This window comes from Bicyclus anynana, chromosome 8, assembly GCF_947172395.1.
Source record: "Bicyclus anynana chromosome 8, ilBicAnyn1.1, whole genome shotgun sequence".
In the NCBI taxonomy this organism is placed as follows: domain Eukaryota; kingdom Metazoa; phylum Arthropoda; class Insecta; order Lepidoptera; family Nymphalidae; genus Bicyclus; species Bicyclus anynana.
In genome coordinates this window covers 7899070-7914893 of record NC_069090.1, presented here as the reverse complement: position 1 = coordinate 7914893, position 15824 = coordinate 7899070, and the positions used below count along the sequence as shown (strand labels likewise).

Below are 15824 nucleotides of genomic sequence, written 5' to 3'. Positions count from 1 at the left end.
CCATAGCTGAACCAGCTAACCACTAAGGCAGTTATACGTTATTGGGATTTTTCTAAGGTAAAGAATATTTGCCGTATCTTTAAAATATGACCAATATTCCCATTCCCCTCCAACTAGTCGGGAAAGACAGTATTAGGAGTGGGTACGACAATAGACCAACGGGGCGGGGATCGAACCACCACCCTTCGGTGATGAATCCGACCGCTCTTACCGTTGAGCTATTGAGGCTTTAAAGGGGTCCTGTATCAAAATTAGCTGGGGGGCCTAAATAAAATGTAAATTTCTCACAAAAGAAACATACCTAAATGCTAGGTTGAAATAAAAATATAACAGTGACTTTTTAACCTTTGTAAGAGGTTTCCAACTATTGGGTGCTTGCTTAAAAAAAAACATTTACACGTAAGGGTCCCATGTAGTCCGAGGACCCCGTATCATTGCTACGTGGCAACTAGCTTCGGCCAAAGCCCCCCACCAGTTAGACCTGGACCAATTAAGAAAACCTCAATAGGCCCAGCCGGGCATCGAACCCAGGAACTCCGTCTTGTAAACCCACCGCGCATACCACTGCGCCACGGAGGCCGTCAACTGCCATCTTCTCAACTCCGAGCAGAGAATTTATACTGTAGAATAAAAGATTAATACTTTATAGCCCGACCCAGGACTCGAACGCAGGACCTTGTAATCCGATGCCGCATAGGATCACCAATGGACCATAGAGACAGTTACTAGACCAATGAGGCTGCATGCTACATATCTATACAAATATTATAAAGCTGAAGAGTTTGTTTGATTGAACGCGCTAATCTCAGGAACTACTGGTCCGATTTGAAAAATTATTTCAGTGTTAGGTAGTCCATTTAACGAGGAAGGCTATAGGCTATATATTATCCCCATTTTCCTACGGGTACGGGAACCACGCGGGTGAAACCGCGCGGCGTCAGTATCTAGTCTATATCTATACTTATAATAAATCTGTAGAGAAGTCAATTCTGTACATTAAATATATTTCCAAAATAACAATCAGGGGGTGATTAGTGATCGATACTGATGCCAAAAATGCAATCAGTAAAATTTTTCTCTGTATGTCTGTCTGTCTGTCTGTCATTCTGTATGTTCATTATAGAAACAAAAACTACTCGACGGATCTTAACGAAACTTGGTACAAATATTCTTCATACTCCTGGGCAGGTTATAGTATACTTTTCATCACGCTACGATCAATAGGAGCAGAGCAGTGAAGGGAAATGTTGGGAAAACGGGAGAAGTTACTCCATTTTTACAGCGATACTGTAAAGGCTGGATTAAAGAGGTCTAAGGGCGGACGAAGTTGCGGGCGTCCGCTAGTCTTAAATAAATGAAGTCTACGTACCGTGTCAAACAAATCGACGATTTTTATGAAGTAGTAGAGCCACACGTAACCGATGATCTTTCGCTCTACTTCCGTGTCGTCGTAGTTTATTTTCTGACACCAAACACTGTAGTAGCCCGGCAGGTACAACCATCTGAGGCACTGGCAAACAATAAATTAAATAATTAGCTTAGTTTATTTAGTTTGCTTTCGTTGGAGCCGTGATAGCTCAGTGGATATGACCTCTGCCGTCCGGGGTCCGGGGCATACACAAACCCTCACTCAATTGTTTTGCCTTCACGAAACCTCTTCACTAACACTCGAACTATGGTATGGTAATACGGTTCAAATTGACTTTTAATTGCTTATTATTAGGAATCGTTTGAATAAGAGGAAAAAAAATTGTTGTTATTAGACTTCTTTTTTAATTGGGATTATTTAAAAAAAAAGCTGTGATAGCCCAGTGGATATAACCCCTGCTTCTGATTCCGGAGGGTGTGGCATGCACCTCCAACTTTACAGCTGTGTGCTTTTTAAGAAATTAAATATCACGTGTCTGAAACGGTGAAGGATAAACATCGTGAGGAAACCTGCATACCAGAGAATTTTCTTAATTATCTTCGTGTGTGAAGTCTGCCAATCCGCATTGGGCTAGCGTGGTGGACTAAGGCCTAACCCCTCACATTCTGAGAGAAGAGTCTTGCTTAACGGTTGATAATGATAATCATGGTTCGATCCCCGCCCACTGGATTATTATCGTACCTACTTCAAACATAGTTTTCTGACATACAGAAACAAGTTGGGGGAACTATTGATCATACTTAAAAGGTGACGTCAAATATTCTTTTGAAATAAAATCTTTTTAAGAAAAAAATTTAAACGACTTCAAAATCACAAAATTAAACTAAGAAGCAAAATATAACATCGTATGTGCTACCTTCTGATCACTTTGAAGGCGGTATCAAGTTAGTGACGTATTAATTAAAGCCGTTTCTGAAAGTGAAAACCATATGATTTAATCGGTTTTAGTTAATGCATCAGTGTGCTGGCACCGCCTTCAAAGTGATCAGAAGGTAGCACGTACAACGTTATTTTTCGCTTCTTTTTTTATTTTTATACTTTTACAGGTTAGCTCTTTACTACAATCTCACCTGATGGTAAGTGATGATGCAATCTTAGATAGAAGCGTGCTAACTTGTTAAGAGGATGATGATAATCCACACCCCTTTCGGTTTCTACGCGACATCGTACTGGAACGCTAAATCGCTTGGCGGTATGTCTTGTTATATTCGCCCGCTTCCATCTTAGACTGCATCATCCATACCATCAGGTGAGATTGTAGTCAAGGGCTAACTTGTAAAAAATTAAGAAAAAAAAATTTTTATTTAAGTCGGGTTAAAAATTGATATTTACCTCTATCGTTAAAATTCCTGATAAGATGATCTGGATAATGTTATACACTATGATGATATTCTTCAGCACGTAGGGTTGCCTGTTCTCCATGTAGGCGGGCCCCCAGTGGCGCACGAACTGGTGGTACAGGAACATTATCACCATCAACGGCACTGGGCTGGCCACCAGGAAGAAGCCATTCGTTCGGGGATCTGAAAAACTTTCTTTAGTGAATCTATGGAAGCCTCAGACGAATTAGATCGGGACCTGATGTCAAAGTATAAGGACGTTATGATAGTGACGTAAATAGGGCGGTGCCACCGGTGCCCAGGGCACAGGGCGAAGACTCTCGGGGGCGCAAGACTAGACAGAAGACTAGGTAGACGTAGGGTAGACATAGGGTAGACGTAGGGTATGTAAGGGTATGAAAGAAGTGCTCAAAAGTCAAAGCGAAGCTTGACTGGGTCCGCTAGTTTCATATAAGATTAGGAATTAGGTACATTTAATTTGTAAGTTAGGAAAAAATAAACAAAACTTTCGTTAGTTAGTAGAGTACACCCACTCTACTACAACAAGATCTCTATAACAAGAAAAAATAATAGATCTTGATGTTTCAAAAGCGGTTGTAAACTAAAAAAACATTTATTGTATTCATTTGATTTTGATTTCGCAGAAACATAAATTAGCTTTTTAAAGTTCCGTCTTCGTTCAAACTTTACCATAAATGAATAAAAGATAAAAATAATAAACACAAAACCATAAATAAAATAAAAAAAATCTGTGTTAACCTTTATATCTGTGTTGCCTATAAATAGCTACTTCGTTAAAATAAAAATAAACTAAAACGTATACTGTAAGTCCGTTAATAAAATGAATTCGAATCATCTTGGCTGCGCAATATATAATAATAATACGTATTTCAAGTTACAAAAAAAATACGATGAAATTAATTATTATTAATATTTTCAAGAAGTATTAATGCTTATAATAATAATAAAAAAAAAGAAATCCGGTATTTTTTGCTTTTTAAAACTGGTAAAGCTACATGCTAAAATTAAATGCATACAAGTTACAACTCTAACCTTTGCATGTAGTTGTAGAGGTAGACATTAATGATTTACAAGTACCTAAGGTCGTTAATATTAGTTATTTGCCTATGAAATTGCCGTTTATTATACAAAAATATTAATCGCAGCATTTATATATGCTTTAAAAGCAGCCTTATTTGTCACAATAGGGTAGTTGACTCATATCAAATTTAATTTAAAAAATATTAATTTCGTGTAGTACATGGAATAAGGGTCCGAACTTCGAAATATATCGATATCAATCAATAAAAGTTAAGGATTTCTTAAAAAACCTAAAAAATACGTGATACCTATTTAGGTATCACGTATTTTTTTTAATTTTCCAAACGTCAAAAACGCTGTCGTCCATTTTGTGACGTCACTAACATACTTAACGTCAAACAAATTTTATTGTTTTAAAATATTTTTGCCCAACGCTCCATTTGTAAGGGATTTAATATATTATACGTCATGAAACAGTTGAAATACAGACTGTCATGGCCGACAGACGTTTAGGCTCGTATTGTTAAAAATATTTAAAAACTAAAATTTTCCTGCAATCACGTCTCAAAAAAAAATATGAAATAAAATTTCAATCTAGTACAACAATAATGAACAATTTAAGACCATTTAAAAAAGTGTCAACTAACCTATTAATTATATTTCGTAATATAAATCAATATACCTATCCATTTGTTTAATATTTTAGTAGAAATCTTATAGACGATAGAAGTACTTAATACAAATTTCTCGAAGACGTTTTACAATGCAAACAACTGACTGAATAACTATTTGACTGAATTACAACTAGGTAAATCTATACTAATATTATAAAGCTGAAGAGTTTGTTTCAGTGTTGGATAGCCCATTTATCGAGATAGGCTATAGGCTAAATATTATCCCCGTATCCCAACGGGAACGGCAACCACGCGAGTGAAACCGCGCGGCGTCAGCTAGTTATCTACTATTTCCAAGATCAAGTTCATTGGTAAAGGTCTATGAACTATGACATTATACTCTTACAGGTATATAGGATAGGTACCTCAACCTATTTCTGTAACCCACAACTAAAAAAATAAAGAAAACATGTTTCACTACCTGTCATATATTCATACTTTAACCTCTTTTTACAAAACAGAATCATCTCTAGGTGAACAGAAAAAATAATAAAATCAAAGCTAACCTGGTTAACTACATACCTACTGTTTAACAAGTTGTTTCCTTAATCTTTTTATCGTGGCTACAAATATCTCATCCTTTTATAAATGTCAAAATAAAAAGCATTTATTTATACCTGATTTTTTTTTTAAATATTTTTATTTTTATCATTTTAATATGTACGATATTATATTGAACGAGTATTTAAAATTAGTAGGTACTAGGTAGGTACGATACAATTAGTCTTCCGAAGAAAAAATATACATGGCCTAGGTATAATTATAATTCTTTTGATTTTCTTTTGCTTTGGGCGATAAAATATAGCCAAAAAAATATTGAAAATTTTATAAATATTCTTATATTCCTTCTTTATAATATTAGTGTAGATATATGAATACTTTGAAGAATGTTCTTAGGAACTCCACTATCTAATTAGTCTCCCATTTATATCACACTAGCTGACGCCGCGCGGTTTTACCCGCGTGGTTCTCGTTCTCGTAAGAATACGGGGATAATATAGCCTATAGCCTTCCTCGATAAATGGGCTATCTAACACTGAAAGAATTTTTCAAATCGGACCAGTAGTTCTTGAGATTAGCGCGTCCAATCAAACAAACAAACAAAGAAACAAACTCTTCAGCTTCATATATTAGTATAGATAACAGCAAGACACTGAAAACGGGTGCTCCACGCAAGGGTTTCACCGTTTCCGGGTAATTCGTAAAACGTTTTGTATCTACGTTTCTAATTCGTAAAGCAAAAGTGTGGAATGCCCTACCGGCGTCTGTGTTTCCTGCCAGCTATAATTTGAGCACCTTCAAGGCAAGGGTCTTGGTTAGTGATTCCCAATGTGACAAACTGCAAGGGGTCTATGTCAGCGAAAAAAAAATTGGGGGTCCATTAAATGAAAATGGTTTCCACGATAGTGGATCATAACACATACACTGATAGTACCTATTTTTTATCTTATAATATCAAAACATATACACTATTTTAAAAGTAACTATGAAGTAAAAAAATACTATATATTATGTTTATAAAATTGTGTAAGTTGTAGGATACAGAAAATCAATATCAAATAAGTAGGGGGTCTACCTAACATGGCAAGGGGTCTACGACACAAAAAAGTTTGGGAAACTCTGGTCTAGGTGAATGCTCTGACATGTGCTTCATACTGCTTTCCATCTATACTTATATTATACTAGCGGACTCCCGCGACTTCGTCTGCGTAGAAATCGATGTAAACATTCAAGCACTATTTCACCACAATTTCGAAGCTGTAACTCTAAAAATTAAGGACTTTCCATACATTCTTGTTTTATTTTTGCAATAAAAAGTATCCTAATCTAACCTTTTCCGTATTATGGTCTTAAACCGGGCCAAGTTTCATTTGAATTCATTCAGTAGTTTCAGTGTGATGCCCGGCCAAGAAAATCACGGACAAACAGACAAAAAATCAAAAAAATATATATTATTGCCTTCAGTATCGATTATATAATGCCCTCCAACAAAAATTTTCAAAATATCTTCAATGTACAGAATTTGACCCATTACAGTTTTATTTTAAGTATGGATAGATTATTTATATTTATTGTTTCTTATTTATTTATTTATAGTTAGGCGATGCAATACAATGTTATCGTTTGCGGTTGACCGCTGCCTATGATAAAATACCATAAGTTTATCGAAATGGGCCGTTACTATGGGCCGTTACTATAATTATATTAATGTTAAAAAACCGGCCAAGTGTAAATTGGACTCGCTGACCAAATTCGAAAATAACTAAGTAATTACTTAAATTCATCCAAACTAATATTATAAAAAGAGGTAAAAGGGATTGTTTCATTTCTGGCTAGGTCTTGTACAGTATATCAAAAAACTTGAAAAAATTACAGAAATACGATTAAATTATATTTTTCAATTATTTCGAAGGAAATTACTTGTGCAAAAATATAATTGCATAACCTTAGAATATATACCTTATATCAAAGACCATATGTGTTTATAATGTGCATCTGAATGCTTTCGTTCAAAAATTCTGGCATAATGTACCCAATTTTCTATCACACAACTATTGTAACACACAGTAAAATGTTATTTTTATGTTTAACTAGCGGACGCCCGCGTGAAACTTTATGTAAACTTTCAATTACCCCTACCGTACCCTACCCTACCTCTATCCTACCCTACCCCTACCTTTGCTACTATCCTATCCCTACCCCTACCCTACCCCTACCCTACCTTACCCTACCCTACCCCTACCCTACCCCTTCATTTAAATTCTTTTCTGTCATAAGAACCTTCTCCTGACAATAACAAACTCATCAAAAAAAATGGTGAAATCGGTCCTGCCATTCACGCGTGATGGCGTGACCAAGGGATATATCATAGATTCATTTTTATATATAGTTATATAGATACCGATCTAATCGTACGTTAATTCGTGACGTTAGGAAAACACCTACATTGCTTAGACAACAGTGCTTGTAATTTAATATGAACTTTATGTAATAACAATAAACCTCAAATTTACTAAGTTGTAGTTAAAAAACATTTGTATGGGTATATATAAAAGAAAAGGGCTATTTATATGGTTTTTCCGGCAATCATTCGAATTTTTCTCGCCGTAAAAACCATCCTAGAACTTCAATGAACATTTTAAAAAAAGAATTGGCTAAATTCGTCCAGTCGTTGTTGAGTTATGCGCATTACCAACGCATTTTGCGATTCCTTTTTTATATTATAGATTAAATATATTTCAGCAGTAAATATTTCAGTTTAATTATTTTAATTAGATTTGTTACAAACTCGTAGGTATAGATTATTTTTAGTGAAAGGTTTGGGATGATCATGCAAGATCTTTAATAGGTATAAAAATATGTTGAGTGAGTGTGATGGATCCGTGTATTTACTTCTCTCTCTTTTTTCTTTATTCTTTAACAAGTTAGCCCTTGACTACAATCTCACCTGATGGTAAGTGCAATCTAAGATGGAAGCGGCCTAACTTGTTAGGAAGAGTATGAAAATCCACACCCCTTTCGGTTTCTACACTACATCGTACCGTAACTCTAAATTGCTTAGCGGTACGTCTTTGCCGATAAAGTGGTAACTAGCCACGACTGAAGCCTCCCACCAGTCAGACCTGGACTAATTCAGAAAACCCCAATCGGCCCACCCGTTGATCGAAACCTTCAACCAGCCAGAAAACTCTTTCTACGGAACTTACAGATATTTTTGTTGTAACAATAAATATGTCATTTCAATAAACAGGTTAAATAATCATTTGAAATTCAAAGCAAGACCTTTGACTCCATACATAGTAGTTCATATATTAATATTAATACGGCATACAATAAAGTTTCTTACCCGCCAAGTCATCGTTAATGTATTTATAATAGTTGGTTACGTTGGTTATAAGAGTTCCCATTTCGTTGACCCCTTTCGTCTGAAACAAAGACATTATAAAATCACTAAGTGCGTAACAGAATTAGTTCTAAAAATAGTTGTAAATGTGCATGGTCACTCATCACAGTCACAAATATGAAATTTGTCAGAGAGGTAGTTTATATAGCAAGGAAAGGTGGACGGCACAAGAGCGCGTGGCAGGTCACCAATGCGCTGGACTGACCAAGTAAAAACCGCTCTCCATGGATCGCTCCACGAATGTTCTAGGAGAGCCACACTACGGGAGGAATGACGACGAATAGTGAGGCTTGCCACCGCACCCAAATGACGACCACGACCACTCTGTCAAGAGTGTAACGGCAAAGAAGAAGAAGTTTATAATAGACTTCTGCTAAAAATGGATAATGCAATAGGGCCCGATTAAAGAGGTCTAAGTGTCGCCGCACACGCGCCTCACGTGACAGCCACAAATGCCGCTACAAGAAGCAAGAAGGGGCCACAAAAGTTCCCCTGTAGCGAAGTGGCACGTCGATTCGCTTTCTACGATCGCAAACGCTTCGAAAACTACAAAAATAGTATGGGAATGACAGATCTTGATCACATGACCTGTCGATAGCAAATGTCATTCCTATACATTTTTCTAGTTGTCGAAGCGTCGACGTACCTCTTGGCTACAGAGGCTGGCTTTATAGGGTGCTTGATTACACAAATGACTTGATTTTCAATTTGCGATTTTATTTTCATTCTAAATTAATTATTTATGTAAGATGGAATGACTCAAATAATCAAATAATTTTAAGAGCGCAAAAAATATTGGCAGGAGTAGATATTAAAGAACATTTTGCGGTTGAATTTTTTGGGAAGAACGAGCGGTGAGAAAAAATTCAACCGAAAAAATTATTACTATTTACTATCCAGAGAGATAGTAGAAACTATGACTGTCGTTTTCACATACCAATTAAGCGAAAATATAAAAATAATATTATTATAAAAAAATTAACTTATTTTGTTATACGATTTTAATTTTCCTTGCATGAAAGTATATAGCGAACAAATTATTGGATTTTGAACGATTTTAATAATCTATACTAATATTATATTATAGAGGTAAAGTTTGTGGTATTGTACAAAAAAAAACTCTTTCTCTAGAATCCACTAGAAAGCAACGTTATTTGTAAAAGGTAGGTACAGGATAGATTTTATTCCCGTATTTCCACGGAAACGGAAACTACGTGGGTGAAACCGTGTGGCGTTGGCTTACCTATATAACAACTGACAATTACGCAAGCAACCAATCGCAAAAAAGGTGTCAATACTCTTCTCTAGAGGATATGATTTATGAAAACTCTACTTACAAGACGCCAGAATCTGTCCTCAGGCCAAAGTAAACGATTTTCACAAATAAATGAGAAATAGATTAGTATGCAAATAAAAAGAGAACTGACTTAATACAGTTACTACACAACAGCCTCACGTAAAAGAATTAATATTGTGAAGTCAACACAAACAAGTTAATAAAGACTTGTTGGGCAACACACACATGCTATCAAAACAAACGGATGCATTGCCAATTTTTAAAATCCGTATTATCATTTTCAACACCAAGTCAAGGAACAATATCTACTTGTAATATTCATGAACGTAATATAATGCATTTAAAGTACAAATGCATCACATACTTATGTTAAGTAATATTTTGAATGCGAGTTTATGGAAGTTTGCAGTCGCGTTACTCAACGAAGCCAGAATGGCTCAATGTCAATTATCTATACTATTATAAAGCTGAAGAGTTTGTTTGTTTTAACGCGCTAATCTCAGAAACTACTGGTCCGATTTGAAATATTCTTTCAGTGTTAGATAGCCCATTTATCGAGAAAGGCTATAAGCTTTATATTATCCTTGTAATCCTACGGGAACGGGAACCACGCGAGTAAAATCGCGCGGCGTCAGCTAGTGTATGTATACGAACATTATATTGTTTTCATGGTATTTTCGTTTTTCCGATCTAATCATCTAAAAAGTGATCAATGATATGTCCTTGACATTATCACAGTCATTCCCGACTAGTTAGAGGGGAATGGGAATATTGGTCATATTATAAAAGGCAAATATTCTTTTTTTTTTAAATATCAGCCGTATCAATGATACGGGGCCCCCGGACTACAGAGGCCCCTTACGTGTGAAAGCAAAAATTAGTATTATAATATTATTAGAATATTAGTAAATAAGAGCACCATATGAAAAAAAGGAAGAAGAAGAAATAAGTGATTAGTTCAAATTGAAATTTTAGCTATCCCGCGGAAACTATTTATACATGTTTAGGCCCTGTATCAAAATTACTTGGCGGCCCAAATAATGGGTAAAAAAATCTTACAACATAAACAAAAATGCTTGCTTAATATAAATATGACAGTCACTTGATAGGATGTTTCCAGCTTTTGGGCGCATGCTTAACTCGGGAAAAAAGAGATTGCTTTTTCGGGCCTCTTCTTCTATTACGTACTGAAGTGAAACTCAATAGGCAGTTTTTAAATTTTTCTGGGAAGCACCAGATTCAGTGTGATCGTGGATTACGTACTGAAGTGAAACTCAATAGGCAGTTTTTTGATTTTTCTGGCAAGCGCCAGATTCAGTGCGATCGTAGATTACAATTTACAAATTTTTGCTTTCAGACGTAAGGGGCCCCTGTAGTTCAGAGGCCCCGTATCATTGATACAGCTGATACCGCGGTAGTTACGCCCCTGGGTTAGTCTAATAGTCCACTATGCTGGCCCAATGTGGATTGGCAGACTTCACACGTTGAGAATTAAGAAAATTGTCATGTATGCAGATTTCCTCACGATGTTTTTCCTTAACAACGTTTGAGACACATGATTTTTAATTTCTTAAAATGCACATAACTGAAAACTTGATTGGTTGGGAGCATGTCCCGGACCGGATGCGAACCTACGAATCGAAGGTAGAGCTCCGATCGACTGGGCTATCACGATTAATTCTATGCTAACACTTAATTTTGATGATAACCAGGGAGACAAAGGCAGATTTGCGAACAAGGCCGCATAACTATTTCATTAAAAGTTAACCGCAGCATGAAATAATTAAACAAATGCTTAGGAACCACGACAGAAATTTAATTAATTTTAGTACCTAGATAAATAAGTAGGTTATTCCGAAAATTGTTTTTATTATAAGAAAATATTTACAACAGTGCAGTGCAGTGTGAGTTTTGCTTGTTGAAGAACAACGCATTATCAGCAACGGCTAACAAGAAAATAAAGTAAATCTAATTTTGATATTGATTTGATGGCTCGCAATTATTTAGTAAATGCAACGTCTTGAAAGGTTTTCCATAGAAGATAAAAATGTTACAAAGCTAACCCTAATGCCTTCATAACGATCAGTAGAACACTTACGATGTTAGTTTTTGGTAATTTACTTATTCTATGTAATGCGGCGAGCTTACAAAAATTAAGGGCTCTTTAAACAGGATGGAATATTCAATTCCTGACAGGGGTTTTGTTTTTAATTTTAACTTCCAAAAAGCTGCAAATTTATGGACACTAATATATCGAAAATGTGAAGTCCCAATGTGTCCAAAAAATTATGTAATATCTTTCTAGACCGGATTTTATTTAGTAATTTTAATATTTTTTTTCACAGGTTTATACGAATTTGAATAAATATAAATTGCTAATAACTTCACTAGTAGTAAAAGCTTTAAATTGAAATAACTATTAATTACATCTATCCCACACAACTGCAAGTAGGTATATAATCATTGAGAGAAGCGAACGTTACTTTGCAGAATTGCATGACATGCAACGTGACTAGGGTTGCCACCTGTGTTTAATGAAAAATGCACGGTTTATTTTTTGTATAATATTTGCAGTTATCACTAATCGATATTTTTATTGGGTACGCATTACTCTCTCACCGGACAAAGGAAATGACCACCGGATCCAGGAATGACAGTTGCTATCGACAGGTCACGTAATGAAGATCTGTCATTCCCATACAATTGTCTAGTTTTCGAAGCGTTTTCGATCGTAGAAAGAGAATCTACGTGCCACTTGGTTACAGGGGCAGGTATGAGTACCCCCATATAAAAGCATATGGAGATGATAATAATATGATGTTTCAGATAACGATCTGGTAAAATAATTGGCTTAATAAAAAGTATGTTTCGAAAATACGTCTTTTTATCACTCTTCTTGCTCAAAAAGTTTGCTGGTTTACCAAAATTGATTAACATTTAAAGCTGATTTTCTTTTTGTATTACATTCCATTACCAACAAGCTAAACAAACAAGAAAACGAACAAACAAACCAATCATGAATCTTCAAAAAATGTTGTAAATCTTAGGCTGTATGGTCCACGATCTACTTGTCCCGTTGAGGACAAATTATAAGGTTAGTTGGGGATGTAATTAAATTGCGGGGTAGTTATGATAGGCCAGGGCCGAGGATGGGCCTTCCCTTTTAATATCGTCTGTTTCTACGATTGAATGGTAATGGATTTTACGTACGAAGTGGTTTTAATCCCCAACTAGCGTGATATTCTATTGATACAAAATTTTTAAGATTTCAACTAATATGTAAGAAAAAGCATAAAAATTCATTATTTCATGTAAGTAAATGTAGAAAATAGTATGTTCATTCAAAATAAAGTAGAAACGAATAATTTGTTTTACTTTTAAACATATTTTTTTTACCTTAATATTAACAAATGATTCTCATTGCTAAAGCGAAGCATACGTTTTTGTAGATTTGTGTACTTACATATTTTTTTCATAGAATAGAGTACAATTACTCGAAATAACGTACAACACTGATTTATAACAGAGATGGCAACCCTAAACGTGTCGGTGACCGAACGAATTAACGTTCCATAAAGTAAGGCATTATAACATCTCAACTAGCAATCTTAAAAAAGTAGATCTGAAATGTATTTTTTTTAGCTTTTTTAACTAAAAACCATGGTTAAGGTTACGTCAAAAACAATACAAACACTTTGTTTAAATATTGTTAATTTTCTTCAACAATTCTATAATCTATACTAATATTATAAAGCTGAAGAGTTTGTTTGTTTAAACGCGCTAATCACATAAACTACTGGTCCGATTTTAATAATTATTTCAGTGTTAGATAACCCAATTATCGAGGAAGGCTATATTATCCCCATATTCCTACGGGAACGGGAACCATGCGGGTGAAACCACACGGCGTCAGCTAGAATAGTATATTCATTCCAAGAAGAGACTCGAGCTCAGCAGTGAGCCGAATATGGTTTTATAATGAATATTAAATGATATTTTATTAATTAAATTTAATTAATCTACTTATTTACGTCGTAAATTATCAAGTTAAAATAATATACCCAACAGAATTGTTACCGCAAAGATTGCCTGCTTTCACTACTGCAACTATGGTGTTATCATTGTCAGATATAAACAGGAGAGTGTTATTTATATTCCTTCATCAGTTATTTAGTCGTCTTATTATGTCAAATGAAAGTTTTATTTACCTACATCAATTTGCCTCTGATCTAGTTCATAGTATCCTAGATTTTAGTATGTAAAACGTATCTAGCCGCAATTTAACTAGGCAATATATTAGCAAAATGTCACTTTAAATATTACCTATCTATCATTTATTTCTTATCAATAATAAATAACAGATGAGAGTATACAGGGTGTCCCGTAATGGATAAAACGCAAATGGTAGTTGCCCCACCTAATTATCTATAAACTAATTTGAATAGTTCCAAAAATCCCTAGGGAGACCAAGTTATATTTTTTTCTACCTTGAATCAGTTTTTTCAACAGATGATGGTAGGTATATAATTGTAATGCCGAATCTTAGACCTTAGAAGGCGATGAAATCGGCCTTAATTCATGTATTTTAGAGTTCCATAGTTAACAAGGAACCTTTAGTTTCGCCATGTCCGTCTGTCCGTCCAATGTCCATCCGCGGTTTAGTTCAGAGACTATAATAACTACTAAAAATCTTTGGCATGTAGTTACCTATGTGCCAAAGATTTTAAGGTAGATATGTATATGTAATATGTATAGTATTTCATAGGTATTATACCTAAGTAATTATAATTACTTGGTACTAATTAAATCATCTTTACAATGCATAGAAAATATATAAATTTAAAAAAATATATTAAAGTTGGTAATATCCTACCTATCTTCCTATCAAGCAAATGTAATTATAATTATAAACGTTTGTAAATAAAATACGAGTAGGTATCCAGGTAGGTAGGTATTTTTGAGAGCATAATAGTGAGCAAATAATATTTGTTCCTATACGCAAGTAACTACACATAAAACAATTATTTATTATAATTATAATATAATTAACAATTGTTATTATTGTAATAAATAAAATTATTCTTAAATCAAAACATTTACCCTGATGGATAGAAATTAACTAATAATGGGATAACACCTGATGTGCCTTAGCGGACTCGAATCAAACATCTTATGTCCTTGGCTTAGGCCGTAGAGCATGAAATTTAAAATAGTTCGGATAAATAATATATTCAGTTATAATCGGATTCCATAATCAGAAGATATTATTATTATGACCGAAGTTTATAAACTTAAATTGGGGGAAATATCTAATTATATTATAAAATTTTCGTGTCGGAATTAACAAACTCCACCGAAACGGCTGGACCGATTTTAAAGAAATTTTGTGTGTTCTGGTAGGTCTGTTATAATCGGGCAACATCAATTTTCAATACCCCTGAGTGAATTTAGGTAAAAAGTAAAACAAAGTTCACCGGGTCATCTAGTTTTTATAGTAAGTTTTTTACGTATATGTAATTTTATTTAAATTAAAACATTTTGATTTACCTAGGTACCAAATCACAAAATAGTTCAAATTCCAAAATCGAAAATTAATTTCCCTACACACAATTCTGCGATTAAAGAAAATTTATAAAGACTCACTTCAACTAAAACTCACTTTCGGCATTCCGTACAAAGTTTACACTCTCACTCTCATGGCGGAAATATGTTAAATATTGTTAAAATTACACGATTTACCTGTCTCGGCGTACGTTCGACACACTACGAAGTTCAAGATTGTCTTACGAACTGAAGGAACAACCTCCGCCGGGGCCGTTTACTTAAACTTTAAACGCCTTGGAAACTTAACGCAAGTATAAATAATAATAAACTTCACACTGGATATCGAGACTTGAATGAGTGTGGAGAAATTAATATGCATGAGATCGATACAACGGAGATTTGTAGTCATATATGTAACAAGTAGCTAATAAGTTATGTACATATATATTTTTTACGCAGTATGCTTAATATTAAGAAAATACAAATAATAAAAATTTTAATTAAAAAAAAACAACCGACTTCAAAACCTAAAAACGTACCCACTAAACTAAAAAGCGAAAAATAACATCATAATATGTTCTACCTGCTGATCAGT

General features: G+C 34.6%; 1 protein-coding gene across 1 annotated transcript in view; it reads right to left on the bottom strand.

Annotated features, from left to right (window-relative positions):
• LOC112055259 (elongation of very long chain fatty acids protein) overlaps positions 1–15577 on the bottom strand; it is a 36433-nt gene extending 20856 nt beyond the window's left edge. Inside the window, exons 1-4 of the mRNA XM_024095284.2 lie at positions 15425–15577; positions 8332–8410; positions 2762–2952; positions 1370–1510 (exon numbers count right to left, since the gene is read on the bottom strand). Coding sequence (XP_023951052.1) covers positions 1370–1510; positions 2762–2952; positions 8332–8392 — 393 coding nt within the window. The 5' untranslated portion in view covers positions 8393–8410; positions 15425–15577. The remainder of the gene's footprint in view (positions 1–1369; positions 1511–2761; positions 2953–8331; positions 8411–15424) is intronic.
• Positions 15578–15824: the final 247 nt, after the last annotated feature.